Source organism: Tilletiopsis washingtonensis (assembly GCF_003144115.1).
Source record: "Tilletiopsis washingtonensis strain MCA 4186 unplaced genomic scaffold FA09scaffold_3, whole genome shotgun sequence".
Lineage (NCBI taxonomy): Eukaryota > Fungi > Basidiomycota > Exobasidiomycetes > Entylomatales > Tilletiopsis > Tilletiopsis washingtonensis.
The window spans coordinates 112,047-139,373 of NW_020312000.1; the positions used below are offsets into that span (position 1 = coordinate 112,047).

Genomic DNA, 27,327 nt, shown 5'->3' on the forward strand with positions numbered 1-27,327 from the left:
CGAGCGGGCCGGTCAGATATACAGGAAACGTGCTGCGGCCGGCGGACTCACCTCCAGAAGCTCGTCGAGCGTGACCATGGACCGCTGCAGCGCCGTCTTCCACTCCTGCAGCGAGAGCGAGTCGCGCCGCTCTGGCGGCACCTGCAGTGCGCGGCCCGTGCTTTTGGCCAAGCTGGCAAACTGCGCGCCCGTGACGGAGCCGACGTAGACGTCGAGTTCTTGCACAGGCAGCGTGAACGCCGGGTACACGACCGCCACGCCGTCCTTGGTCACCTGCACCGCCACACGCAGGTGCTGGCCCGAGAGCGACGAGGCAGTGACGTACGACTCGGCCGCCAGGGCATTGGCGGCGGCGCCGCCGGCAGAGACGGCCACGGGCGCATCGCTCGTGCTGGCAGACAGCGACGTGGGTGTTTGCCGGCTGCCGCTCGGCGTCGCAGAGTCCATCGCGGCGGCAGCAGCGGCGGCCGCCGACGTCGGCAGCGTGCTCTTCCAGTATGTCTCGACGCGTCCGCCAATCTCGAGCTGCACGCCGTCAAAGGGCTTGACAAAGTCGAGCTCGAAGCTGACCTCGCCCACGATCTTGAGGTACACGTCCTGCAGCGGCAGCGTGAAGCGCTTGCGGTCCGTCATGCCGTCAAACGAGCTCGGCAGCGCCACGGCCTTGCCGATGACCTTGGAGCCAAACGTCGGCATGAGCTCCCACTCGAGGTAGAAGCGCTCCAGGCCGTCCACCTGGAAGCTGAACACCTCGCGGTCGTCGGCCAGGGGAAGGAAGATGGTGTGCGGAATCGTCGTCGTCGAGGCGTCGGGGCGCGACGTCATGACGAGCTTGAGCGACGACGTCGAGAACTGCTCTGGCCGGTTTGGGTCCTGCAGCTTGTACAGCTTCACCGACGAGTTCGTCAGGCTCACCGTGACGAGCGCGCGCTTGTCCAGGTAGTTGTGGCCGTACGTGCGGAACGGGATGATGGGCGGCGGCAGCGAGAGCGACGGGATGCCGTCCATCTCCATGTCGAGATCAAGCTGCTCCAGCTCCTCGGACTCCCGGCTCTTCTTGCGCGCCGCCTTGGGCGACAGCTCATCGCGGCCCCGAGACTTGGAGCCAGCCGCCGCTGCGGCCGCCGCTGCAGCCTCGGCAGCCTTGCGGCCTGCATCCAGGAGGAGCAGCAAGCAGTCGATCTGCCCCCGCCATGCCGCATAGAACGCTGCTGTGCGGCTCTTCTCATCGCTCGCGTCGACACGCGCGCCGGCGTCAAGCAAGATGCGCACGCACGACGCGTGGCCACTCTCGGCGGCAAAGAAGAGGGGCGTCCAGAGCGTGCCCTTCTCGAGCGCATCGCGGTCGGCGCCGGCGCTCATGAGCAGCGAGAGACACTCGGCGTGCCCTTCCCGTGCCGCGAGTGCCTGCGGCGTGAGGCCCTCCGGATTCGCGACAGCCAGCTTGGCGCCGCGCTGCAGCAGCATCTGCGTGATCTCGGCATGGCCGCCTTGCGACGCCAGGCAGAGCGGAATGAGATCCGACGTGCCTGCCGCCTCGACGCTGACGCCGTGCGCCAGCAAGATGCGGACGACCTCGACCTGCCCGCTCATGACGGCGAGCACAAGCGGCGAGAAGCCGTCCAGATCTGCGCTCGAGGCATCGACGGCGTCGAGGGAGAGCAGATAGGTGCAGACGTCTGCGTGGCCGCTCATGGCGGCATACGAGAGCGCCGTGCGCCCGTAGATGTCGCGGCGCCGCACGTCGATGCCGCTCTGCACGCATGCGCACACGAGCTGCAGGTTGCCCGCCAGCGCCGTCTCGTGCAGCGACGTGCGCGAGTTGATGTCGTCGACGAAGGCGTAATCGGGCAGGCCGCTGTTCATCGCCGCCTGCACTGCTGCTGGCGGCGCGTCGAGCAGTGCGCGCCAGACGATGCGCGCCACGCTGGTTGCATCCTCGCTCTGGCACGCCGCTGTGGCCATCTCGCGTGCGGCGGCGGTGCGCCCGGAGCGCACCGCCTGCAGCAGGTTCTCCTCGAGGTCCGAGAGCACGTCCACCTCCTGGCTGCGCGCCGCGGCAAAGTCGAGACGCTTCTCCGACGAGAGGTCGTCGCGCATCAGCCCGCTCGGCGAGATGCCGTCGGGCCCGCGCGAGACGCCGCGCTCCGAGATGTGCTCCAGCTCGAGCAGGTTGGCCGCGGCGATATCGCTGAGCTCGGCGATGAACTCGCGGTTGAAGCAGGCTGCAGAGAAGCACGTCAGCCTGGCCGCGCCGGGATAGTGCCGCTCGGCAGCTGCTCACGCTGCACCTCCACCTGCCGAGCCAGGTAGAGCTCCTTCGTCTGGCTCTTCGAACGCTTGTCCCACTTTTTCAGGATCTTGCGGAAGCCCGTCGCGTTGATCTCGATGAATTGCTGCGGCGGGTGTGAGCTAGGAGACACGCCGAGACGCGCCAGCTGCAGCGCCGCTTCCGCCCGACCCGCACACCACTCACCTGCAGCTTGCTGAGGTCCTTCTCAAAGTAGCGGAAGCCCTCGTACAGCGCATAGAAGCTCGGCGACTCCTTCGTCATCTTCGCCGCGCCGCCGCGCCGCGCCAGAAGCACCTGACGCTTGTCGACGAGCGTGCGCAGGCGCACCTTGAGCTCGGCCTCCTTGGAGAGGTAGAAGGCGTTGATCTGTGCGAATGCTATCAGCGCAAGCTCGGCGCGGCCTTCTTAATCTAGCAGGCGCACCTTCTCCAGCTCGCGCTCCAGCTTGAAGAAGAAGGCCGCCTTGTGAATGCGCAGCTCGTCACCCATCTCGCCATGCCGAGCGCCGCCGCTGCGGCCGTTGGCGCTAGGCGCGAGAATCTGCGCATTGGTGCCGACGCCGTTCATGGCCGCCGGCTCGCCGCCGGCAGTGAGCGTGGAGATGGCCTGCTGCTGAGCACTGGCATCATCCAGCGGGTGCGCGGCCACGTCGCTCGCCGACGAGGAGCTGGAGAAGCTCGGCCGCAGTCCCGAGGCAAAGAGTGCCGCATCACCTAGCCGGCCCTTTTCGAGCGAGTTGATGATCTGGTGTGGAGGGTGGTGTGGGCCATAGCACACATAGAGGAGCAGCATCGCATCGCAGCAGGCGTACCTTCTTCAGGCTGGAAAGGCGCCGAGGCATCAGCGTTGGCTCCGATCACTTTGCTCAGCAGTCCAGCTCACCTCTTGTAGTCCAGGTAGTACGAGCCCCATCCCGAGATCTGCTGCGAGAGGATCTGCTTGCCGAACTGTGGGTGCCGGCGGGCCGACGCAGCGCATCAGCACTCGGCGCTTCGACGGCACGCCAGGCCGGGCGGCGCACCTTCATGGCGGCGGCCTCGAGCGAGCGCCAAGGGCGCCGCTAGACGGAGCAGTGCCTGCTGTGCTGGCCTCGGCTCGGCTGCGCGGGGCAGCTGCGGCGCGAGACGCGCGAGCGGCCGGCGAGACGCAGGCGCAGCGGAGAGCGTGGGCGCGCGGCAAGGAGCGTGGAGGCGCCGGGCAGCGCGGCTCGTGGGCTCGACAGGAACTTGTCGCGGCGCAGCAGACGACGCAGCGGTGCGCCGGTGCGGAGGGAGCACGGTGCGGAGGGAGAGGCGAGGCGGCGGCGATGGCGGTCTGGAAGAAGGCCGCCGCCGCCGAGCAGCGCCGTGAGCCAGGTGCAGCTTTGGGCGCGCACAGGCACCGCGCGGCGGCGGGTGGGCCAGGAGCGCCGCGCTCGCCCGCACGCCGGCGCCGTTCACGCTTCCTGGCCAGCTCCTCGCCGCGCAGACGCTGCGCTTCTTTCATCCACCGTCTTCTGCCGCTCCGTCTGCACCCGCCCATACGTCGCTCTGCATGCGCGGCGAGAGAGATGCGCACCACGGCGCTCTCGCCGAGCTCTCTCTCGGACGCGCGCTTTTGGCTCGGACACAGCGAACGTGCGCGAGCTCCCACGCTGCCCAGCTCCGGCGCGGCTCCGCCATCAAGCCGCGACATGCGCCCTGCTGACTAAGCGCCGCCTCGGGGTCCAAGAGAGCAACCCTCCCGCATGCTGGCCTGAGCGCGCCGTGCCGACGATGCCGAGATGCCTGGGATCTGCCTGGCTGACGTCGAGAGCTTCACAGGGTGCTGCAGTAGAGTGAACAAACTGGAGCTAAGGATGCCAGGACGCTCTCGATGTTCCTCCGAGGGCAGTAATTGGGCGGCTGGCGTTCCAGCATCTCGGGTCCGACCACAACGCGCATCGCTCGGCCGCGGCTTGAGGGGGGCGTGCCGCCCGGCTTGGCCTGCTCGCACGTCCGTCTCAGCCAGGAAGCCGCACAGAGGAAGCTCTCTGCTACCGCTGCATTTTGGGCAGCATACACTGGTGCTGGGACGAGGAGTGGGCGAGCCAGGCCAGCCGATTGGACGCGTGTGCCGCTCGACTGCTCCTGTGCCGCTGTCGCGAGTGCATTCCGCGGCGCGGTGCGTCGTGCCTGGCCGTCGCGCCGCGCAGCACGGGCATCAAGCGCAAGCCGCAAGCAGAGCGTCGGGCCGCGCGCGCGAGGTGCACGTCATCTCCACCACCTCCCTCGCTCTCCTCCTCGCCAGCTCAGTGCTCACTCTTGCCTGTGCTCGCACATACCCTCGCGCGCCCACCGACGCATCCGCCGGCATCGCCTGCCGCTGCGCCGCCACTCCGCGTCGTCCGCGCTCTGGCTGAAGCTGGCGCGTCCGCCCTCGCCTGCTGCTCGTGCCTTTGCGCACACGCCACACGGGCGCAGCTCTCGTCGCAGCCTCGCTGCTTGCTCGCCGCCGCTGCTTTTCAGTCGGCTGGCATCTCGCTGCCTTTGAGCGTCTCCTCCTGCCCGCGGCTCCGCCACGATGGACGTGAGTGTGCCGCGTCAGCTCCTCTGCGCTCGTGCCACGCTGATCCCTCTCGCGCTCGACAGGGCATTCTTGACTTCAGTCGAGACCTCGACATCGGTCTGATGGACCGTGTCGTGGGTGCCATGTACACCTCCGTCGGCGCAGACGTGAGTGCACTGCTGCCGCTTGCCACCTCTTGCACGCACAGCGCAGCACTGACGCACGGCCCCTTCGCGATCTGCAGCAAAGGACGGCGCAGCAGGTGCTGGCGCAGTTCCAGGAGCACCCAGAGGCGTGGCAGCGCGTGCCCGCCATTCTGCAGCAGAGCTCCAGCGCACAGACCAAGGTGAGTGGCAGCGGCCGAGCAAGGTCCCGCGAGCGAGGCAGCACGCGCGCAGGCGCAGCAACCCGACCCGCTGTGCCCTACAAAGCGTGGTCGGGCTCAGCTAGCCCAAAGCGCACCGACGGCTTGATGTTGCCCTCAGTGCCTCTCAGCGAGCGCTGCGCTGACTGCCGCTGTCTGCAGTACATTGCGCTGCAGATCCTCGACAAGCTCATCACGACGCGCTGGAAGGTGCTGCCCGTCGACCAGCAGCAGGGCATCCGCAACTTCATCGTCGAGACGATCATCAGCGTCTCGTCCGACGAGGCGGCGCTGCGCACGCAGAAGACGTACATCAACAAGCTCGATGTGACGCTCGTGCAGGTGCGTGCAGCAGTAGGCTGATGGCTGCCGGCGCCTCGTGCTGACAGCCCGCTGCAGATCCTGAAGCAGGAGTGGCCGCACCGCTGGCCGACGTTCATCAGCGACATTGTCTCGTCGTCGCGCACCTCGCTCTCCATCTGCGAGAACAACATGGCGATTCTGCGCCTGCTCTCCGAGGAGATCTTCGACTACTCGGCCGAGGCCATGACGCAGGCCAAGACGAAGAACCTGAAGAACCAGATCTGCGGCGAGTTTGCCGATGTGTTCCAGCTCTGCATCGAGGTGCTGGAGAAGGCACAGAAGCCCAGCCTCATCAAGGCCACGCTCGAGACGATGCTGCGCTTCCTGAACTGGATCCCGCTGGGCTACATCTTCGAGACGAGCGTGATTGACCACCTCATCGGGCGGGTGAGTAGCGTGGCGAGTGTGGCGAGGGAAGGGCAAAGGTCGGAGAATATGTGACGGGACGGGCAGAGCTGTGTCGCGCATGCTCTGCGCGCTGGGTGCTCATGGGCTGCCGCCGAGCTCGCGCAACAGGCAGGTCCGGGCTGGCAAAGCTCCCGCTGCCGCAGACGTTTCGGCCCACGCTGACGCCCTGCCGCCAGTTCCTCGAGGTGCCCGAGTTCCGCAACGTGACGCTCAAGTGCCTGTCGGAGATTGCGGGCCTGAACGTCGGGCCCGAGTACGACGCCAAGTTCGTCGTGCTCTTCAACATGGTCATGACGGCGGTGAACCGCATGGTGCCGCCGAGCACGAGTGAGTGGGCGCGCTGCACTTGGTGCGGTCAGGGCTGACGCGGGCGCTGCCAGACATCGCTGCCGCGTACGAGTCGTCGTCGGACTCGGACCAGGAGCTGGTGCTCAACCTGGCGCTCTTCCTCTGCAACTTCTTGCAGGCGCACCTCAAGCTCGTCGAGCACACCGAGCACCGCGACGTGCTGCTGAACGCCCACCTCTACCTCATCAAGGTGTCGCAGGTGCCGGAGCGGGAAGTGTTCAAGATCTGCTTGGAGTACTGGAGCAAGCTGGTGGCCGAGGTGAGTCTGCTGCGTGCGAACGTGCGATTCGCTGCATGCTGATGCGGTGGTGTGTGTCCCAGCTGTACGAGGAGATCCAGCAGCTGCCGATGCCAGAGATGAACCCGTTGCTCGGTCTCAACCTCGGCAACGGCGCAGGGCAAGGCGCAAACGCGATGAACCTGCGCAAGCACACGTACGCCGACATCCTCAGCAACCTGCGTCTCGTCATGATCGAGCGCATGGTCAAGCCCGAGGAGGTGCTGATCGTGGAGAACGACGAGGGCGAGATTGTGCGCGAGTTCATGAAGGAGAGCGACACCATCGTGCTGTACAAGTCGATGCGCGAGGTGCTCGTGTACCTCACGCACCTCGACGTCGCCGACACGGAGACGATCATGACGGAGAAGCTCTCAAAACAGGTCGACGGCAGCGAGTGGAGCTGGGCGAACCTGAACACGCTGTGCTGGGCGATTGGCAGCATCTCGGGTGCTATGAGTGAGTGCTGCTGTGGCTGTGCCATGCGCGCAAAGGCGGCTGACAGCTATCTCCAGGCGAGGAGACGGAGAAGCGCTTCCTGGTCACCGTCATCAAGGATCTGCTGGGCCTGTGCGAGATGAAGCGCGGCAAGGACAACAAGGCGGTCGTGGCGAGCAACATCATGTACATCGTCGGCCAGTACCCGCGCTTCCTCAAGGCGCACTGGAAGTTCCTCAAGACGGTCGTCAACAAGAATTTCGAGTTCATGCACGAGACCCACGAGGGTGAGTGGAGACAGCGTGCGTCCGAGCACGCAGCTACTGACCCGACTCGCTCCACAGGCGTGCAAGACATGGCATGCGACACCTTCATCAAGATTGCACAAAAGTGCCGGCGACACTTTGTCATGCAGCAGTCGGGCGAGCAGGAGCCCTTCATCGACGAGATCCTGCGCACGCTGCACCGCATCACCGTCGACCTGTCGCCGCTGCAGGTGCACACGTTCTACGAGGCCATCGGCTACATGATCGCCGCGCAGCCCAACAAGCCGACGCAGGAGCGCCTCATCGCCAAGCTCATGGAGCTGCCGAACAACGCGTGGGACTCGCTCATGGCGCAGGCACACAGCAACGTCGACGTGCTCGGCAACCCGGAGAACATCAAGATTCTCTCCAACGTGCTCAAGACGAACGTCTCGGCGTGCTCCTCTGTCGGCACCTTCTTCCTGCCGCAGATCGGCCGCATCTACCTCGACATGCTGGCGCTGTACCGCAGCGTGAGCGGCGTCATCAGCGCCAAGGTCGACTCCGACGGCCTCGTGGCGACCAAGACGCCGCTGGTGCGCGGCCTGCGCACCATCAAAAAGGACATTCTGCGTCTCGTCGAGACGTACGTCAAGCGCGCCGAGGACCTGGAGCAGGTCAACTCGAACCTCATCCCATCGCTCCTCGACGCCATCCTCAGCGACTACCACAACAACGTGCCTGCCGCGCGCGACGCCGAGGTGCTCAACGTCGTCGCCACGATCACGGGCCGTCTCGGCTCGCTGCTGACCGACAAGGTGCCGCCGATTCTCGACGCCGTGTTTGGTGAGTCGCTGCGCACGAGCCGCATCTGCTGCACCCGCTGACCACAAGCGCAGAGCCGACACTGTCGATGATCAACCGGGACTTCGCCGAGTACCCGGAGCACCGCGTGGGCTTCTTCAAGCTGCTGCGCGCCATCAACTTCAACTGCTTCCCGGCACTGCTCTCGCTCGAGCCGGCCAAGTTCAAGCTCTTCGTCGACGCGCTCGTGTGGGCCTTCAAGCACGCACAGCGCGACGTGGCCGAGCAGGGCCTTAGCACGGCACTCGAGCTGCTCGGCAATATCTCGACGCAGGAGCCGAGCGTCAGCGGCGGCTTCTACCAGCAGTACCTGCTCGCCATCATCCAGGGTGAGTAGCGCCTGCTCCGCTGCATCATCGCCTCGCTGACCCCATCACATCAGATGTCTTCTTTGTCCTCACCGACTCGGACCACAAGGCCGGCTTCAAGACGCAGTGCGCGCTGCTCGCACGCATCTTTGAGCTCGTCGAGAGCGGCAAGGTGCAGGCGCCGCTGGCCGAGGGCATCTCGGACAACCGCGCGTACATCCGGCAATTCTGCGCCAACCTGTCAGTCGTGCGGAGCGCTGCGACGTGTACGCCTGAGACTGACACGCTCTCCTTGTCGCAGGCTGAAGAACGCCTTCCCGCACGTCGAGACGGCCTACCTCGAGGCCTTTGTCAACGGCCTGGCGCAGGACGCGCAGGACCTGACGGCGTACCGCAACCGCATCCGCGACCTGCTCGTCGTGTCGAAGGAGCTCTCCGCCGGCGAGGGCGCGGCCGAGGAGCTCTTTGCCGCCGAGGACCAGGAGGAGAAGCGGCGCGCGGCCGCCGCGGCAGACGAGCGCCGCGCGGCGGCAGTGCCGGGCATGCTGAAGCCCAGCATGGTCAAGGTGAGCAGCGAGCAGACACGGTTGCACTGGCGAGCAGGCTGCTGACATCGCCGCCTCACTCGCAGGACGAGGACGAGGAGCTGTGACTCATTCACGAACTGCTGTACTGAGCACGACGCTGCGATGCTGGCGCCGTGCTGCCCGCCTGCCGCGCATTGCACGGGGCGGGCGCCTTCACCCTCACACTCCTCTCTGTGATGCCCCCACTCTCTGTTCCCCCACTCTACCCTCTACGGTGATAATCGACACGCTGTTGCAGTCCAGCGGATGCGCCGGCTGATGGCGGGCAGGCAGCGTTGCTCCACCTGCGAGGTTCGCACGCTCCCGCACGAGAGAAGCCGCGGATTTTGGCCTTCACCCGCTTCGCTTCGAGGCCGCCCTCCTGCCTCACCTCCACCAGCATCGTCCTCTCTCGTTCTTCGTTTGCGCCATGGCCGCCGTCCTGCCGCCGCCGCCGCGCGCCACCTCTGTGCTCGTCATCGGCATGGCCGGCTCGGGCAAGAGCACCTTTGCCGCTGCCCTTGCCCGCACGCGGCAGCGCGACGCCCTCGACGCCGCACAGAGCTCGGCACAGGGCTCGGCAGACGCCGCCGCTGCCGCTGCTGCAGCAGCAACGCCGGACACACGGCCGACGCCCGCATACCTCGTCAACCTCGACCCGGCAGTCACGACGCTCGGCTACGAGCCAAACGTCGACATCCGCGACACGGTCGACTACCGCCGCGTCATGGAAGAGTGAATGGGTGCCCCGCGCCGGCGGCACAGACGGGAGCGCTAACGCTGCTGCGTGCAGGTACAACCTTGGCCCGAACGGCGGCATCCTCACCGCGCTCAATCTCTTCACCACGAAGTTCGACCAGGTGCTGGGCATCCTCGAGAAGCGCGCCACGGACTGCCAGTGCGTGTGCTGTCTGGAGCACGGGCGCGTGCAGCTGAGCAAGGTAGCTGATCGCTTCGCTCGCGCAGAGAGATCATCCTGGACACGCCGGGCCAGATCGAGATCTTCACCTGGTCCGCCTCTGGCTCCATCATCACTGATGCGCTCGCCAGCGCCATGCCGACGTGCGTCGCCTACGTCATCGACACGCCACGCACGACGGCGCCGGCGACGTTCATGAGCAACATGCTCTATGCGTGCAGCATCATGTACAAGACGCGCCTACCATTCATCCTCGTCTTCAACAAGACCGACGTGCAGTCGTCGGACTTTGCGCTCGAGTGGATGAAGGACTTTGAGGCCTTCCAGGCGGCACTGGCGGGCGGCAACGCGACGGAGCCGAGCGACGTGGGTGCGCACCCTTCTGTGGCCGCAGCGACACGAGCGGCGCAGCGTGGCGAGGACCAGGGGTACATCAACAGCTTGATGAACTCGATGGCGCTGGTGCTCGACGAGTTCTACAACAACCTGCGGGTGAGTGGCGCGGCGTGAGAGCGCTTCAAGTGCAGCGGGCTTATACGAGGCGCAGGCGGTGTCCGTCTCGTCGACGACAGGCGACGGCATTCCTGCCTTCTTCTCTGCCGTGCAGGAGGCGCGGCAAGAGTACCTCGAAGACTACCGGCCCGAGCTGGAGCGCGTCAAGCGCGAGCGCGACGAGAAGCGCGAGCGCAAGAAGGGCGAGGAGGTGGCGCGTCTCATGCGCGACATGGCCATGGGCGAGCAGGCTGGTGCAAAGGAGGACGGCGCCGAGGAGGAGAAGATCATCGACCGGTATGAGGGTGACGGAGAGATCATCGAGCCGGTGAGTGAGCGCGGCATGCGGCAAGCAGAGCAAGGCTGAGCGATTGCGGGCGCAGGATGCAGACGAAGAGATGGGCACGCGCGACCCAGACGTCCCGGGCACCAATCAACGCAACACCCATGCTCTGCCACGTTCGTCCGGCTGGGACGATGGAGCACAGTGGCCACGACCCGCATGAGGGCAATGCAATCACTGTCACGCAGCTCGCAGAAGTGCATTATGCGAGAAGGCACTCAGTAGCCGCGCCCAGCGTTCTCTCTGAAGCCGCCGGTGCTGCAGGACGGCGTCAGCTGCAAGGTCGCTAGCGCTGGGAGTGCAGATCTCACGAAAGCGATGGTGGCAGATCCTCGAGGCGCGTGCCGAAGGCCGATGGCGTCGCGCCCATGGTGAGCACCAGCTCTCCGCCCTCGACGAACTGCGAGCACGCCTGTGTCAGCGACGCGCAAGCGACCTGTCCTGCGCAGCGCGCTCACGAAAGCGTTGTGCTCGAGCCAATTTTTGGTGTAAGGCTCGCCGTTCAGCGTCGCCGACACGATGTACTGCGCAGACACGCTTGTCAGCCATCAGCCGAGATCAGGCACGCTCGGAAGCCGCTCGCCTTGTTCTTCTTCGCGCCGTCCCAGTTGAGTGCTTTCACGGTGGCGACCTTGCCGGAGACACCAGACGTGATCTAGCCGCAGCGTCAGTCCTGCGAAATGTGGGCCGCGGTGGCGCGACGCACTGAGTACTCGGGGAACAGCGGCGTCGACAGCAAGTACACAGACGTGCCGGCGACCGGGTAGATGCCCAGCGAGGTGAACACGGCGTACGCGGCCGTGGCGCCCGAGTCGTCGTTGCCAGGGATGCCGCCGGCCGTCTACAGAGGCAAGTGTGAGCCAGCAAGGCCCTGAGTCGCAGCTCAAGTGCCACCTCACGGTGTTGAAGAAGGTGCGGTAGGTCTTCAGTGCGCGGTCCACTGTGTGCGGATAGCCGCCGACGGCATAGCTGTACAAGAAGTTCGGCAGGAAGCCCTGCTCGCTGATGCACGATCACCGAGCGTCAGCTCGATAGCCAGTCGCGAGGCACAGCGCCACTCACTCTCCGATGTCCAGGTACTCGCGGTCCCAGCCATGGTCGAGTCGCTTGATGAACGTCTCGGCGCCGCCCATCAGGTCGACGATCGTGGCCATGTCGTTGGCGGCGAGGAATGAGTCTGCAGCGGGAGAGATCAGCCTCGTGATCCAGCACGGCCCAAGGTTGCACGCACACTCCCAGCTCGAGGCCTCGTAGAACTGCGGCACGATGTCATACGGAAGCAGGTAGCACTGGCCGAACTCTGCGCATGCTCGTGTCAGTCAGTCGGAGTCAGCAGCAAGACACGAGCCGAGTCGACACACCAAAGGCCGGCGAGCACTTGCGCGGATCCTCGGAGTCTTTGCCAATCGACCACGATCCTGCTCACCCCATGTCAGTGAACCACGCAGCACTCGTCTGCCGCCGGTCTCACCGTTCTCATAGCGCGAGTCGAGGAAGCCGCTGAAGCCGTCAGACATCACATTGGCGTTCCACAGGTTGCGAAAGTCGAGTGAGCGCGCTGCAAAGTCCTTGTACGTGTCCATCTGGCCCACTCCAGCGGCAACAAGCGCAATCGAGAAGTCGTTGTAGCTGTGCTCGAGCGTGCGACTGACGCTGCGGCCACCGAGGACAGTGGGCCCATCGGGCAGATCGCCTCCGCCGTCTCGCGGCTGCAGAAGTGGTCAGCGCAACGAGCAGTGGCAGCTCGCATGTGAACAGCTCACGATGTAGCCGAGCCTCTTGCGCGCCTCGATGCCGCCGCGTCCCTCTAAGCCCCAGTCCGGCGGGCTGACTTCGGCATTCTTGCGCATCGCCTCCAACACTTCGGCCCAGTCGATGCGTGCGTCGCGGATGCCCTTGACATAGGAGTCGGCCAGCATCGAGTCGGCATTGCTGCCGCCCTGGGACTTGCCTTTGCACTTGCTCATACGGCAGTCGGGCAGCTGTCGAGGGGAAGAAAGTGAGAACGGACTGCAGGTGACTGCACTGAGTCACGTACGAAGCCTTCGTGGCGATAGATGTCCATGAGAGAGCGCACGACGTCCGTCTGGAGCGGCCTGCAGAAGTATCAATGAGCAGAGCCGAGGCTGAGCTTGGCCGGTGCACGCACGTATTCAGCAGCGTGTAGAGGGGATGCACCACGCGGAACGAGTCCCAGAGACAGTAGTACGAGTCAAACACCGGCTCGCTGGTTTCCCAGAGAGGCCAGTCGCCGGTAACGTTGGTCGGGCTGATGTACGTGCGCGCGAGGCTCGAGTAGAAGAGCTTCAGTTGGTCGTGCGTGACGCCCGTCACGTTTGTCCGGAATGTCGAGCTGAGGATGGCGTTCCACTCGTCTCGAGCAGCGGATCGGACGGCGTCGAAGTCAGCGCGGGCGGAGACGTTCGGAATCTCGGCCTCAGCAAAGTCGCAGGCCTGTGCGTACCTCGGAATGTCAGCGCTATCCACCTGTACATGCTGCTGCCCTCACCTTCTCGACACTGGTCCATGACACGCCGATGCGGAGCCAGGTTTGATGCGCGCTTGACCGCAGCGCGTGCTCATCGAGCTTCAGGACGACGCCGGCCTCGCTATAGATCGCTGGCAGGTGCTGTCAGTCTCGCGCAGCCCTGCCTGCGAAGTCTCGCCGAACTGACGCGGGTTTTTCAGGCTCGACTCGTGGCGGATCGTTCCGTTTACAAAGGTCACAGTGTCAAGCACACCCGGCGTCGTCTGTGTTGCGCTGTCAGTGACAGACTGTTGGAGCACAAGACCGGCAGACTGACAGCGCAGAAGTGGACCGTATACGGCGTGTCTTGCGGCCCGAACGACGGCAAGTAGGAGCCCCAGCCCTTTATTGTCGTGAGACTACTTCCATCGTCAACCGTCTCTGTAGAGATATCGACAGCACCACTACCCGTGTAGGAATGCGCCAGGTCGTTGGTCAGGTCGAAGAGAATGACCGGGCTAGCTTTCTGTTTGCTTGCGAGCGCGTACTGGGCGGTACGGCCAGCTGCTCCAGCAAAGCGCTCCGCCTGTTCGCCTGGCTCGGCAAAGGTGAACCAGTGCAGCGCAGTGTGAGCCGTCGTCGTTACCTCTGCCTCGATGTCGCCGTCGAGCGAGACGGCAAAGTAGCCGGGCTCGGCGCGCGCCGGGCGAGTCTGGTTGAGGGCGCGCTTCGTCTCTCGCGTGTGGCAGCCGCCGTGCTTCGGCTCGACGCCAAAGTTGCAGCGGCTTGGTAGCAGCTTGAACTGGCCTGTAGGCGGATGGGTGAGTCAGAAGCGCACAATGGCCGTCTGTTCACAGCTCGATGCTCGCCGAGACTGGGACTGCCGCCAGTGCCGTCGTCGTGCAGCTGCGAGATGCCGAGCACGGCCGAGCCGTCCGAAACGTAGCCGCCCTGGTTGTCGCCGCCGGCCGTGTCGGCGACAGCCTTGACGCTGCCACCAGGCAGGCCGGCGCCAGCGACTGCAGGCATCGAGGCGCAGGGCAGCGTGAGTGCAGCACGGAGAAGCGCACGCCGGCACACACTGACAGACGTGGCCGCCGTTGAGCGTGCCGATGAGCGGGTCGACGAAGCGTGCTGGATCGTGCAGTGCGTGGGCAGCGTGTGCGCCGAGCAGCAGCAGCGTCCAAGTCGCGGCTGCGGCGGGAGCGGGCGGCATGCTTGCGGGCCGGCGTGGGGCGTGTGTGGAGAGGCAAGGCGCCCTCCAGGACGCGTGGTCCGAGCGCCAGCAGACGCGGCACAGGGGCGCCCGCCGCGCGCTGTGTGCCTGACGCACCTTGCAGCGCCGCAGATAGCACCTTCTCGGCTAGCAGCTCCTCCTCACAGCCGCTCAGCACAAGAATGCCTCGATCTTCGTGCACAGGGCGACGCAGTAGGGCCCAGGACTCAGCAAGGTCTACGCTGGATAGAGCGCTCAGAGCAAGTCTTCGGCAGTGGAGACGCCATTCGGCTGAGGCCTCAAAAGACGTGTGCAGCACTCAGTAGCTTGCTTCTCTTGAGCAGCGCTGTAGAACCCTGCACCCTCAACGCCGCTTCTGTGCACTCAAGAGGTCGCTTCCAGTCACTTTCTAGATTATGCAGGCGAAGTAAAAGGGATAGAGGCGCTGTAGCCTGTCAAGAGGAGCGCTCGAAGCATGGCCGAGCTTCTCGGCGCGCGTGGCGCGCTGCTCTCACGGCAGCGGCACGGCAGCGTAGACGCGGCGGCGCGCAGCGCGCGGCAGGCTTGGCGCAGAGGGCGCGGCGCCTAGACGCAGCCTCAACACGCGCCGCATCCACAGCCTGACAAGTGAGCTGGCCGACGCGCACAGCTTGGCAGCGGGCCGAATCTCCAGGGCGGCGGACAGCAGCAGCAGCAGCAGCAGCAGCAGCAGCAGCAGCAGCAGCAGCAGCAGCAGCAGCAGCAGCAGCAGCAGCAGCAGCAGCAGCAGCATGCACGAGTCAGACCACACACACGAGCAGGCGCGGCGCTCCACGGTGTCATTCAATGGGAGAAGAGCGTGTGACTGAGGGTAAAGTGCGGCAGGCGGGACAGCGCGCGCAGAAGAGGGTGCGGCAGAAGGGAGAGAGAGGGAGAAGACTGAATATGCAGGTGGGCGGACGTGGGAGAGGGTGAAGCGGGAAGCAGCGAGGGGCGTGTGCGTCGTGGAGGTGGCGCAGCGGCAGGCGGCAGGACATCATCATCATCGTCGTCGTCATTGTTCAGGAGCAGAAGGCGAAGAGAGACGAGGCAGCGCGAGGCGCGACGCTGCGCCGCTTAGGCGAGGGCGGCGACGAGCACGGCGACCATGCCGCCGACGACGGCCGAGTAGCCGCGCAGCGAGGCAGCCGAGTCGGGGCGGCGCGTCGTAGTGGCGGCCGCGGCAGCGCTGCTCGACGAGCTCGACGAGCGCGACGACTGCGAGCTGCTCGAGGCGGCCGAGCTGCAGCAGGAGCGAGCGGCGCGTCAGTGCCAGCAAGGGTGTGCGACAGGCAGGGCACCACTTACGAGCTGGAGGCAGCGCTGGTCGCGGACGACGACGAGGCGGACGAGGACGAGGCCGCGCTGCTCGACGACGAGGCGCCGCTGGAGCTCGACTGGCCGACGCTGTGAAGAGGACGGGGCGTCAGCGTCGCGGGCAAGCAAGGCACGCAGGACAGCGGCACACGCACCAGCTGCTCGAGCTGCCGGCGACGACGGGGTTCGTGGTGCTGGAGTACTGCGTGAAGCCCGTCGAGTCCGTCACGGCGATGGTGAACTGCGAGCCGACGGCCTGGTTGACGGTCCAGACCTGCGACGTGCTGCTCGTCTGGTCGAACTGCACGACGGTGGTGCCCGAGGCGCCGGGCGTCGTGATGCGCGGGAAGTACGGCGCAGTGCCGCCGCTCCAGCTGAGGTTGATGGGCTGGCACTGCACGAAGGCCGGCGGCGTGGCGACGGTGAGGCCGCTCTGCGCGAGGGCGACGCCGGCGGCGACGAGGCCGGTGAGGGCCATGAGGGCGGAGGAGGCGTGCATGGTGGCGGCGGGAGGTATTAGCGGGAGGGGTGAAGGGTGGGTTGGGCTGCGACGGTGCGGAAGGTGTGGTGGCGGGACGGCAGGGTGCGATGCGGCAGGGTGCAGTGTATTTGAGATGCTGGGGCGTGCGCCGTGCGCAGCGCGATGGCGCGGGCCGAGGGGCTCGGCGGAGCACGGCTGCCGTGCGCCGAGCCAGCGCAGCGCCGAGCACGGCAGCCCACAGCGGCAGAGCGCACGGCAGAGCACCGCACGCCGCACGCCGCACAGCCGCAGCGACTCGACTCAACTTCGCTTGCCGTCCGTCTGGCGCTGGCACCGCTGGGGCGTGCGGCCCGGCTGGCTGGCTGCCTCATCTGCACGCGCATGCACCGCGACGGCAGCGGCTGCGTGTGTATGCACGCCGTGCATGCGAACCTCTGACAGCGCGCCGGCCTCAGGTGCCTGCCGCCGCATCCGCTGGACTGATGCGCTGCGACTGATGCACTCTCTCTCTCCTTCTCTGCTGCGGCGCTGTCCTGCTGCTCAGCGCTGTCCGGCACCGGCCGCCGAGCGTTCGACGGCGGCACGCGCATCTCACACCGCTCCCGCGCCGAGCGTTTGCGGCGCGGCTGCGGCCGCCGCGCCGGCGCCACCGCTGCGCAGCGCCAGAAGGGCGGATGTGCCGTGCGCTGCTGCCGCACCCGAGGCGCACAGAGGTTCTCCGGAGCACCGCGGCAGCGGTCCATCATGCCGCCGCGCACACAGCCCGGCCGCCCGCTGCGGCAGCCGCGCACGCCGATCTCTGCCCGTGCACACTCGGCAGCTCCGCCCCTGAGCGCTCTCGCACCTCATCACACCTGCGCGGCCGCGCCGCTTCTGTGCCTGCGCTGCAGCGCTGGAAGCTCAGCGAAGCCATCGTGCACGCCCTCTGCCTCTGCGCTGCCTGCTGCCGTGCCGCGCCGCCGCTGTCGGCCGCAAGAGAGCCAAGCCGCGGCGACGGCCGGCCTGCATGACGAGCGCTCCAACGGCGCCGTAGCGCGACCCTGAGCGCTGCCCGCCGAGCCGCCGCTTCGCGAGGGCGAGATGCGCGACGGACGCTTTGCTGCACGCTGCGCCGCTGCGCCACACGGCCGCGGCACCGCCCATCGTCGGGCGGGCGGCGAGATGCGGCACGCCTCGGCCCTGCGCTGCCGCCTGCGGCTGCGCTTGCGCTGATCTCGTCGTTCCCAGCGAGCCTTCTCCCGCGCTGCCGGCCGGCTGCCCCCTGACGTCGCTCTGCTGCGCCGCTAGAATCAGACGCGAGAGCTGACGCAGCTTTGGCACGTCAAATCGCAGATTGCGATGGCCTCAGGGGCGTCCGCTCTCCACCTGGCGAACAGCCCGTGACTGCGGCTGACGAGGGGCGCTGCTGTGCGAGAGTGCCGCACTGCTGTGGCGGGTGGTGCGAGACCCTCGTCGCATTTTGCCCCAGCACCGCCCGCGCATGCCGGGGCACCAACGCAGCGTGTGGCGGTGCCGCATGCTGTCTGGGTCAGGGTCTCGCGGCTCGCACCGCCCGCTGATGGCCTGCGCTGCGGCTGCGAAGTGCCGCGTGCGGCAGTGCCCCTCTCACTCGGCGGGAGCGGCACGCGCGCCAGAGAGCGCAGCATCGCAGCATGCAGGTGCACAGGAGGTGCAATCTGAGAGAGCAGCCGCTCAGACGCGGCCCGCGGGCGCCGCTGGCCGACGCCGTGGAGCGGGAGAGCTCATCGTGCCCCACTCTGGTCGCACAGCAGCAACAGCTGATGAGTGATGCCTGCATGAGCTCCTCCCCCAGCCGCCGGATCGCAGACAGCGCCAGGTCCTCGGCGCATCGGCCCTAGCCGGTCCGATGCCGGTGTACGTGTGTGTAGATCTCTCTGCAGGAGAGGCTCCGAGCCGCCGCTAATCGGACATCACGAGGCTGGACGTCCATCACACTCGCCAATCTCATCAGAGGGGCCACGCTCTCGCATGCAACATGACACTCGTCCGGATCGTTGCTAGGGTACATTTCATGAAAGCCCGGGAGGTGCAGCGGGCACGCAGCGGCCACAGGAGTAGAGAAGAGAAAGGAGTGGGCAGAGAGGAGACCACCAGATTAGGAGGACAGCGGCCGACGAAAGAGTGTGCGAGCCGCTGAGCGATTCGTCGACGGCTCTGTCGATCACCATGCGCGCATCGTGTCGAGCAGCAGCTTGTCGAGCGTCTGGCAAGGCAGAATTAGCAGGAGCTCGGAGCGACGAGCACGGCGGGTACTCACGTCTTCTAGCGCGTTAAGCTGGTTGTCGAGCCGGGAGTACGACTCGCGCGTCTTGGCCGGGCCTTCGAACGGCGGCACTTGCGGCGCAAAGAGGCCTGCCACCTGCGGCGACAGAGCTGCGGCGCGCGAGCGGGGCGAGACGGGCATGCTTGCCTTGGCCGACGGCGATGCACGCCGCGGGTCGCGACGTGCAGCTGCGTCGACGACAGCATACAGGTGCTCGAGGCCAAAGTCGCCACCAATGAAGGGCGCCGGAGTGCGGATGCGTGCGCCGCCCGTCGGTGCCGCCCGGCTGCTGGCCTCGGTTGGCGTTGCCCGCGAAGAGCCGTCGGCGCGCTCCTGGCCACCACCGACGGCAGTGCTCAGAGCGTTGACCGCACCCGCCGTGAGTGCTGCAGCGCCGGCAGCGACACCGGCTCCGACCGCCGCGACCGCAGCCATGGGTGCAGACATGTTGTCGGCGCCGCGCGGACTGGTCTGCGACTGCGAGAGCCCGCTGCCGTTGACGCGATGCCGGGCATCGGCCGGAGGCGTGACGGATCCGCTGCGGCCGTTGCGAGAGTCGTAGGAATCTCCGCCTCGCATCGACGATGAGCTCGCACCGGCGACGCGCGAGAGCACCTGGTCGATGCGCTCGTCGATGTTGGCCTCTGATGCCGCCGGGTTGCGCACAAATGTCTCGAGCAGGTCCGCATTGCCGGCGCTGGCCGCGGGCGCGCGGGCCGACTTCTTGTTCAGCGCAAGCGGTGCAGTCTGCAGATCGCCCTCGCTGCCGAACGCATCCAGAGTCAGGTTGACCTCGCGCAGGCTCAGCGGACTCGATGGGTTGAGCTCGCTCGAGGCGCTCTCGTAGCCCGCGTCGCTGACGAACGTGCCTCGGCTAACGTCGCGCGAGATCGGCGGGCGCAGTGCATCGCCGGGTGCGAGCGCATTATTCTGATCCCGCAGCACGTCCTCGATGATGGCGCTGATGTCCTGCTCAGCGCCGGTCTCGGGCACATACGAGTAGCGCATGCGTCCGCTCTCGGCCGAGCGCGAGCTGCGGATGCGGGCCTGGTCGGAGAGCACAACGTCGACGCCGTGCGCCTCGTTGCGCTGCGCACCGAGCACCGCAGCGCGCCGCTCGTGGGCCGCAGCTCGCTGCGCAGCAATGATCTCCTGGCGGCTCATGCCGGCCGCAGAGCCCGAGCCCGGCGCCTCGACGGCACCCTCGGCCGCGGCGCGCGGAGAAGGCGCTGGGGCGACAGTCTCCAGCTCGGCTTGCCGCCGCTCGTTGACCTTGTCGATGAGGACGCCCTCGGTGGGACTCAGCGCGCGTGCGCTGCGAGAGCGGCCCGTCTGGAGCACCTGCCGCAGGATGAAGACGGGGTCGTCGGAGCGAATGTCGCTCACCATCGACAGCAGCGTGGCCGGGTCGAAGCTGCGCCGCTTCTCGCTGCGGCTCTTGCCGGGCGCCTCGCGGAAGATCGGCTGCACAGGGTAGGCCTCGAGCACCTTCGACGCCGGAGCAAGCGGGCGTTCCTTGTTGCGCAGGTCCACTGAGAGGCCGTAGCGCACGCGGCCCTTGCTTCGCCGGCGCGACGAGCGCTCCTCGACATCGTCGCCGCCCTCGACGAGGCCCTCCATGATGCCGAAGCGCTCGAGACCCTGCTCGATGACCTCGGCGACCGTCGTGTTGCGCGGCAGCGCCAGGATCTTCTCGCGGTACTGCTGCTGCACGCCCTCCGACGCGACGTTGCCACTGGCACCGCGCTCCTGCAGCACGCTGGCCGGAATGAGCGCGTTCGTCTGCGGGTCGAAGACTGTGCCCTCGGGCAGGTCTGACGGAAAGATGATGAGGCGCAGCGCGAATCGTGAAGGCGCAGATGACTGCGATGCTTCCGAGGAGTCAGGCAGCATCAGACTCGAGGTCAAGCTTCCGTCGCCGAGTGCGCCGCGACCCAGGTAGGAGCCGTCATTAGACATGGCGACGCTCGAGAGGTGCGGCGAGGCGTTCGCCGAGCTGTGCCGCGTGCTTGCCCGCATGCGCCGATTGAGATAGAACTTGACGGCGTGGTCGTCGCTGAAGTCGTCGCCCAGGCGCGCAATGGCCGGGTTCAGGCTGAGGTTCGACGAGATCGACGAGATGGAGCCGACGCTGGAGCGCTTGACGCTGGGAATCGTCGGCGTCCCTCGCTCGGGTGTCGCATCGGTGAGCTGGTCGAAGACGCGCAGCGGCTGCTCATGCCCTGCCAGCGCGCGCTCGTCGCCCTCCAGCAGCTTGACGCTCAGGAAGTACTCTGACGGATCGTGCCCGGAGCCGAGGCGGAAGCGCTGCATCGACTGGCGCACCAGGTCGGCGGCCTGCGTGGCCTCGTTGAGCAGCACCGTCTTGAACGTGGCGTCGCTGTCGATGTCGTCGCCGGCGAAGACGCGCAGCACGTTGAGCATCGGCACAGTGCTCGGCGTGCCTATCAAGCTGCCTGGACGCGCACGGAAATTCTGGTTCGGCAGGCCGGGCGAGTAGTCTGGACCTGGGCCGCCCAGCGAGCTGTCGCCAGGGCTAAGCTGCGCGCGCGGCTCGGACAGGAATTGGCGCTGGTACGCCTCCTGCTGCGCGCGGTCGCGCTCCTGCACTGTGCGCCCGAAGCCGGTGGATGCGCCTGGCGACATGGCGCCGGAGCGGCGATTGCCCTGGCTGCCCGCATAGCTGTCTTCCGAGCTGCGGCCGGCCATGACGCCGTCGTCGCTGAAGGTGCCAGACTTGCGGTCCTTCTTGTCCTTGCGCGAGAAGAGCCCGCTGAAGACGCCCGAGCGCTTCTTGGCGCTCTTCTCCTCGGCGCCATCGTCCTCTCCGCGCGACTTGCGATTGCTCGTCCGCCGCTGCTCGCGCTCCTTCTTGGCGTCTGGCGACAGGCCAGGCGAGAGGCGCCCGGCCTGCACGCTCGAGTTGGCGCTCAGGTCCGAGCCTGAGCGCTCTCGCGATGCCTGCACCTGTGATGGCGCAGCCGGCTGCCCTGCCAGAGAGCTAGAGCTGGAGAGCGAGCGCTCGCTGGGCGGCCTGCGATCCTGCATCCCGGCTGCGTTCAGCTCGCCCGCGCGCGTCCCGCCCTGCTGCTGCGCACTCGGCCCAGCGACACCTTGCCGCTGAGCGAGAGCCATGCGCTGCTGCTGCTGGTGCTGCATCTGCCGCTGGTGCTGCTCTTGCTGCTGCGCCTGCAGGTCGCGCTGGTACTGCTGCTGGTGCTGGTGCTGCTCCTGCAGCTGCTGCTGCTGGGCGTGCTGCGCCTGCTGCGCTTCTTGCCGCTCGTTCTGCGCTTCCTGCTCGCGCTGCACGCGCTCTGCCTCGGCCGCGTCCCAGTCCATGCCGTCGTCGGGCTCCATGCGGTCGAAGCCCGGCGCGCCGGCCTGTGCAGCGCGCGGGCGCACGCCGCCACCGACACTCTCGCCCTCGGCGACTGCCGGCTCGAGATCTGCCTCCTCCTCCTCTTCCTCCTCGTCGTCGTACTCCTGCCCGTCCATCTCCATCATGTCCTCCTCGTCGAACTCCTCCTCGGAGCTCATCTCGTTGCCGCTGTGCTCGAGGTACGTTGGCGGGCCGAAGACGACGCCGCGCTTGCCGATGCGCTTCGTCTCTTTGGCCATGTGCTGCGGCTCGCCGCCTTCGCGCCGCCGCGACAGCGCCGACAACTTGCCCGAATGCGCGGAGATGCCGCCGTTGGGCCCGTACAAGCGCTGCTTGACGAGGTGCGAGACGTAGATCTTCTCTGGAACCTGAATGTGGTCGTCGTCTGTGGCGGACGTGAGCTGTGGGAACCGGATGTCAGCGACACGTTAGCAGCGGCGAGAGAAGAGACGCACGTCGACGTTGCGATGCTTGTTCAGCCGGGCCAGCCGCTCGAAGGGCGTCTCGATATTCTCGGCAGGAATGTAGCCGACCTCCTGCGTGCGCAGCACGCGCACAAGCCACCTGCAGACAAAGCGTGAGCCAAGCTCGGCATGAGACGACCAGGCGCTGCTCACCAGTAGGAGTTCGAGTCGTCGAGCAGCGTCAGGCTGTTGCCCTTATGCACCGTCGCCTGGCCCTCGACGGTCGCGACGAAGTTGTGCAGCGCGTACACGAGATCAAAGTCGATGTTCTCGTCGGGGATCGACGGGCTGCTCGACATGTCGTCGTCCTCGTCGTCCTCATCATACACGCCGTCTTCGTCCGAGTTGCCCTCCATCTCGGCGTCTTCAGGCCCGTAGTCTTCCCGCTCGTGCTCGCCCTCTTGCGACGAGTCAGACTCCTCGCCAGGGTACTGTAGAGAGACACTCTCAGCATGCAGACAAGTCATGCGCGTCCAGCGGCCTCTTCAGCACTCACCCTTCGTCGTGTGGTCTGCGCAGCGCCGTGCGACTGGTCACGCGTCGCCCGCGCACCCACGCTGGCGGCGCCGTTCTTCAGCCGCCGCTGCGCGCTGGCGTATGCATCCACACCGTCGCCGTCCTCGTCCGAGCTGAAGCCGTCTGCACCGTCGCCCGGCTGCGCCTCGTCCAGCTCATCGTCGCCGTCGCGCTGCGAGGCCGGAGCCTGCGCCGAGCGCGCGGCGTGGATGGCAGCGCGCGCCGCCTGCGTCGCGGCACGGCCCTGCGGCGCCGAGCCGCCCGGCTGCTGCGCCAGGCCGACGTCGACGGTGAGCGCGGGCCGGACCTGGGCCATGGCGGCGGCTGTCTATGTGCGAGAGACGTGCGCGGGCAGCGTGGATGCGCGGTGCGACTGATGGCCAGGCGGATGCGAGGTAGTGCGCGACGAGAGCAGCGGGCGAGAGACGAGACGCAAAGAAGTGCGCAGAGGTGCTGCAAGATAGAGCCGGAGATGAAGGTCGTGAGAGAGCGTGAGCGTGGTGCAGCACAGGCGGCGGCGCCGTGAGGGCGTGCGGCGGCGGCTGTGTGCGAGGCGGGCGTAGAGAGAAGGGGGTCGTGCGCGAAGGAGCGCAGCTCTCGGCGCGCGTGGACGTGCGTGGCTCGTGGCCTGCGACGAGGGCCGACGCCAAAGTAAGGGCGAAATGGGCGCGCGGCGAACGGCGGACGTGGACGTGAGGTGCGGCAGAGAAGGGAGCGGCAGAAGGCAGCGAGGCGGATGTCTGTGCCTGGGCCTGTCGGATGCGAGACGTCGACGGCGGGCCTTGGGCGGGGCGCGCGGAGCCAGACGCAGCGCAGGCAAGGCGAGGGAGGCGCGTCGCGGACTCGCGGTGCAGTGCGCGCCTCGGCGACGGCACGAGCGCTGTGTGAGGCGCAGCCCGAGGCGCCTCAGCGTGGGAACAGTGGCCGTTGGCGGACCTTGCTCGCGCTAATGCGGATACAACGGCTGTTGTATTGCGCCCGCCCGTTGTATTCGGCGCGCGCCTCTCGCACGTGAGATTAGATTTTGGCGTGCGCTCGAGGCCGCTTCCGTTCCAGCCTGCGCCGCCGCTGCTTCTTCCTGCCGCTCCTCTCCACATCCCGCCGCACTCTCTCCCTCGCGCACCTCGCTGCGCACCTTGCTGCTACTCTCGCACGGCTGCGCTTGTGCACATAAGCATCATGGAGGGTCGTACTGTCGGTGTGCTCGGTGCGTCGCCTCGCTCTCACGGCACCTCCACGCCGCAGCTCACGTCCGTCTCCTGCCAGGCGCCGGCCAGCTGGGCCGCATGTTCGTCGAGGCCGCGTCGCGCCTCAACGTGCAGGTGCGCCTGCTCGACGTCGGCGCCGGCGCGCCGGCCAAGCAGATCTGTGCCGTGCCCGGGCCCAGCGGCTCGGGCAGCGAGCACGTCGACGGCTCCTTTGCCGACGCCGCCAAGATCCGCGAGCTCGCCGCCAAGGTCGACGTGCTCACCGTCGAGATCGAGCACGTCGACGCGCGCCAGCTGCAGGCCGTGCTCGACGAGAAGCTCGTCGACGCCGTGCACCCGCTGCCGGCGACGATCGCGCTGATCCAGGACAAGTACGCGCAGAAGGCCTTCCTCGCCGAGAAGGGCCTGCCGTGCGGCGAGTTCGCGCCGCTGGAGGGCGCAGCGGGCGCCGAGGGCCAGGTCAAGGCGGCGCAGGAGATGGGCAGCCGCTACGGCTACCCGCTCATGCTCAAGTCGCGCACGCAGGCCTACGACGGGCGCGGCAACTTCGTCATGCGCAACGCCAACGATGCACCGGCTGCCATTGCGGCGCTGGGCGGAGGTGAGCGTGGCCTGTACGCCGAGAAGTGGGCCAAGTTCGAGCGCGAGGTGGCCGTCATGGTGGTGCGCAGCTCCTCGGGCGAGGTGCGGTCATACCCCGCCGTCGAGACGGTGCACCGCGACAACATCTGCCACAGCGTCTTTGCGCCGCTGCGCACGAGCGACGCTGGCGTACCGCAGCGGGCGCGTGAGATTGCAGAGCGGGCTGTGGCCACGTTCGGCGGCGCCGGCGTCTTTGGCGTCGAGCTCTTCCTCATGCCTGGCGGCGAGCTGCGCATCAACGAGATCGCGCCGCGGCCGCACAACAGCGGGCACTACACCATCGAGGCCGCCGACACGAGCCAGTACGAGAACCACCTGCGTGCCATCCTCGGCCTGCCGCTCGGCAGCACGGCGCTCAAGGTGCCGTCGTCGGCGATGGTCAACATCCTCGGCCTCGCCGACCTGGACAAGGACGCGCAGGCCGTGGCCAAGACGATGGCGCCGGCCGTCGCCAGCCTGGCCGTGCCGGGTGCCACGGCACATTTGTACGGCAAGGTCGGCTGCCGCAAGGGCCGCAAGATGGGCCACATCACCGTCGTCGGGCAGAGCGACGCCGAGGTGCGCGCCCGCCTGCAGCCCATCCTCGATGCTCTCGACGTGGCCACAGAAGCGGGAGCCAAGGGCACCGCGCTGCCTGCCTCGCTCACGCTCGAGGGCGCCTCCTCGCCGGCTGAGATCGAGGCCGCTGCTGCCGCCGCTGCTTTCTCCGCGCCTACATCGAACTCCAAGGTGCCACAAAGCGCGGCCGACTTCTCGCACGCGCAGCCGCTCGTGGGCATCATCATGGGCTCGGACTCGGACCTGCCCGTCATGCTGCCGGCGGCGCAGATTCTCAAGCGCTTCGGCGTGCCCTTTGAGCTCTCCATCGTCTCGGCACACCGCACGCCCGACCGCATGCGCGACTACGCACGCTCGGCGCCGGCGCGTGGCCTACGTGCCATCATCGCTGGTGCGGGCGGCGCAGCGCATCTGCCAGGCATGGTGGCCGCTCAGACGGCGCTGCCGGTCATCGGTGTGCCGGTCAAAGGCAGCGTGCTCGACGGTGTCGACTCGCTGCACAGCATTGTGCAGATGCCGGTGAGTCTGAGTGATGTGTGGGGTCAGAGATGCGGACAGGTCGCGACGCGGCGTGGCGAGCTGCGATCGAGGGTCGTCGCCATCAACGGCCAGCTGAGAGTCGGACGACACTCCGGGCCGTGACGTCCGGGCGCTGTCATGGTCGTCGTCCTGCACGTCCTGCGCGACTGCAGCCTTGATGGCCCGCAGCCTTGCTGTAGCGTGGGTCCTGCTTTGCCAGCTCCGCCGGGCATGCGTAGCGAGCGCAGCGGATATTCTACTCGCTCTGTCCGGACTTAGGCCCGCGGCGCGAGACCAGCTGACCCCTTCTCTCCTCAGCGTGGCATCCCGGTCGCCTCGGTGGCCATCAACAACTCGACAAACGCGGCGCTGCTGGCTGTGCGCATCCTCGGCGCCGCCGACCCGCGCTATCTCGCGGCGATGCAGCAGTACATGGACGACATGGAGGCCGAGGTGATGGGCAAGGTTGAGCGGCTCGGCGAGCTGGGCTGGGACTACGCCGTGAAGAAGTGAGCGCTGCGCCGCTCCGCTTCTCGACTTCGCAATAGATAATAGCCTCCGGACGACGTCTCTCCTCACCATTTCCGCGGCCAATGGCGTGCCTGATTGCTCAGGGCCGCGCGGACAAGAGTCCGTCGCCGCGAGTTCCTGGTGCGAGCTGCGGATGCGCTAGCCAAAGCGAAGCATTAGCCTGTGCCCCTCCGGCGGCTCACTGCCGCCGCAGCCGCCGCAGCCGTAGCTTGGCCGGGCTGCACGAAGGTTCATTGGACGCACGCCGGTGCGGGGTCGCCGCATGCACGGCGAGGCGGAAGCTGAGATCAGCGAGGGTCTGTGCGGCAAGGATGCGCCAAGTCAGGGGGCGCACGGCTCGGGCTTATGCTCAAGGGTGCGCAGGCGGGCCCGAGCGTTGGCTGGTGATGAGCGATACGGAGCTGCACAGGCTTTCTTCCTAGCGTGGCCGGCCCTCGCTCGGCTCGGAGGCCTCGCCGTGCGCGTGCAGGAGCTGATCAGCGGATCTTCTCGCCGGGTATGAGGGGCTGCCGTCGCCGGTGGCGCTCCTGTGCTGCTGGCAGCGAGCATGCTGCGCCGTGCACACGACAGCGGTGGCCGCAGCAGCTGCGCATGAAACTGAAAGTGTGCGGGCCATCCTGCGGTGCGTGCGTCAGCCGCCAGGCTGTGCAGGGCGCAGCGGCGCATCCATGCACCATGCGCCAAGGCGCTGAGTCTGGAGTCTGCTCGTCCACGCCGCTGCGGCTCCTCCGTCGGACCGTCCTTCCAGCGCCATCCGTGCTCTGCTGCGACTGTTGGTTGGCGCCGCTGCGCCTGCATTATCGAGCACGCCAGCGAGCGCAGTGGCGGACGGGGGCAATACGGCCGCCTGCAGGCCCCCACGCTAGCGCCTGCACTGCGGCGAAGCGGCCCTCGTGCGCCCGCTGCGCCGGCCAACAGCCGAGCAAGCGGCCCTCGTATCGGGGCTCGCGCTGCGGCAGCGGGCGGAGCACGC

The 27,327-nt window shown here is 67.3% G+C and overlaps 6 protein-coding genes across 6 annotated transcripts; 3 read left to right on the top strand and 3 right to left on the bottom strand.

Annotated features, from left to right (window-relative positions):
- Positions 1-4,526: 4,526 nt before the first annotated feature.
- On the top strand, positions 4,527-9,262 carry FA09DRAFT_314942 (putative CRM1-nuclear export factor, exportin). The gene is made up of 14 exons (XM_025740791.1): positions 4,527-4,840; positions 4,903-4,986; positions 5,064-5,165; positions 5,346-5,525; positions 5,583-5,933; positions 6,131-6,281; positions 6,335-6,561; positions 6,624-7,038; positions 7,095-7,304; positions 7,362-8,108; positions 8,162-8,455; positions 8,509-8,674; positions 8,736-9,000; positions 9,066-9,262. Exons 1-14 carry the CDS (start codon positions 4,835-4,837, stop codon positions 9,084-9,086), a joined length of 3,219 nt encoding a protein of 1,072 aa, XP_025600596.1. The 5' UTR covers positions 4,527-4,834; the 3' UTR covers positions 9,087-9,262.
- A 134-nt stretch (positions 9,263-9,396) lies between these two features.
- FA09DRAFT_327774 (hypothetical protein) lies at positions 9,397-10,952 on the top strand. Its single transcript, XM_025741520.1, has 5 exons — positions 9,397-9,735; positions 9,794-9,898; positions 9,967-10,411; positions 10,467-10,739; positions 10,795-10,952. Exons 1-5 carry the CDS (start codon positions 9,431-9,433, stop codon positions 10,915-10,917), a joined length of 1,251 nt encoding a protein of 416 aa, XP_025600597.1. The 5' UTR covers positions 9,397-9,430; the 3' UTR covers positions 10,918-10,952.
- FA09DRAFT_327776 (alpha-1,2-mannosidase, putative subfamily) lies at positions 10,943-14,452 on the bottom strand. The gene is made up of 18 exons (XM_025741521.1): positions 14,308-14,452; positions 14,091-14,240; positions 13,559-14,028; positions 13,430-13,505; positions 13,264-13,373; positions 12,904-13,208; positions 12,793-12,850; positions 12,518-12,736; positions 12,226-12,463; positions 12,116-12,172; positions 11,986-12,054; positions 11,817-11,931; positions 11,654-11,756; positions 11,461-11,595; positions 11,338-11,409; positions 11,213-11,278; positions 11,066-11,154; positions 10,943-11,012 (listed from the first exon to the last, which is right to left on the bottom strand). Exons 1-18 carry the CDS (start codon positions 14,435-14,437, stop codon positions 10,973-10,975), a joined length of 2,502 nt encoding a protein of 833 aa, XP_025600598.1. The 5' UTR covers positions 14,438-14,452; the 3' UTR covers positions 10,943-10,972.
- An 891-nt stretch (positions 14,453-15,343) lies between these two features.
- On the bottom strand, positions 15,344-16,371 carry FA09DRAFT_182301 (hypothetical protein). The gene is made up of 3 exons (XM_025739338.1): positions 15,928-16,371; positions 15,838-15,862; positions 15,344-15,501 (listed from the first exon to the last, which is right to left on the bottom strand). The coding sequence occupies exons 1-3, from the start codon at positions 16,269-16,271 to the stop codon at positions 15,478-15,480; spliced, it is 393 nt and encodes a 130-aa protein (XP_025600599.1). The 5' UTR covers positions 16,272-16,371; the 3' UTR covers positions 15,344-15,477.
- Positions 16,372-18,226: 1,855 nt separating this feature from the next.
- Positions 18,227-23,688, bottom strand: FA09DRAFT_345022 (hypothetical protein). The gene is made up of 5 exons (XM_025744668.1): positions 22,877-23,688; positions 22,534-22,811; positions 22,372-22,480; positions 18,532-22,317; positions 18,227-18,477 (listed from the first exon to the last, which is right to left on the bottom strand). The coding sequence occupies exons 1-5, from the start codon at positions 23,210-23,212 to the stop codon at positions 18,436-18,438; spliced, it is 4,551 nt and encodes a 1,516-aa protein (XP_025600600.1). The 5' UTR covers positions 23,213-23,688; the 3' UTR covers positions 18,227-18,435.
- A 297-nt stretch (positions 23,689-23,985) lies between these two features.
- On the top strand, positions 23,986-26,240 carry FA09DRAFT_327779 (putative phosphoribosyl-5-aminoimidazole carboxylase). The gene is made up of 2 exons (XM_025741522.1): positions 23,986-24,103; positions 24,163-26,240. The coding sequence occupies exons 1-2, from the start codon at positions 24,076-24,078 to the stop codon at positions 25,944-25,946; spliced, it is 1,812 nt and encodes a 603-aa protein (XP_025600601.1). The 5' UTR covers positions 23,986-24,075; the 3' UTR covers positions 25,947-26,240.
- The last annotated feature ends 1,087 nt before the right edge of the window (positions 26,241-27,327 follow it).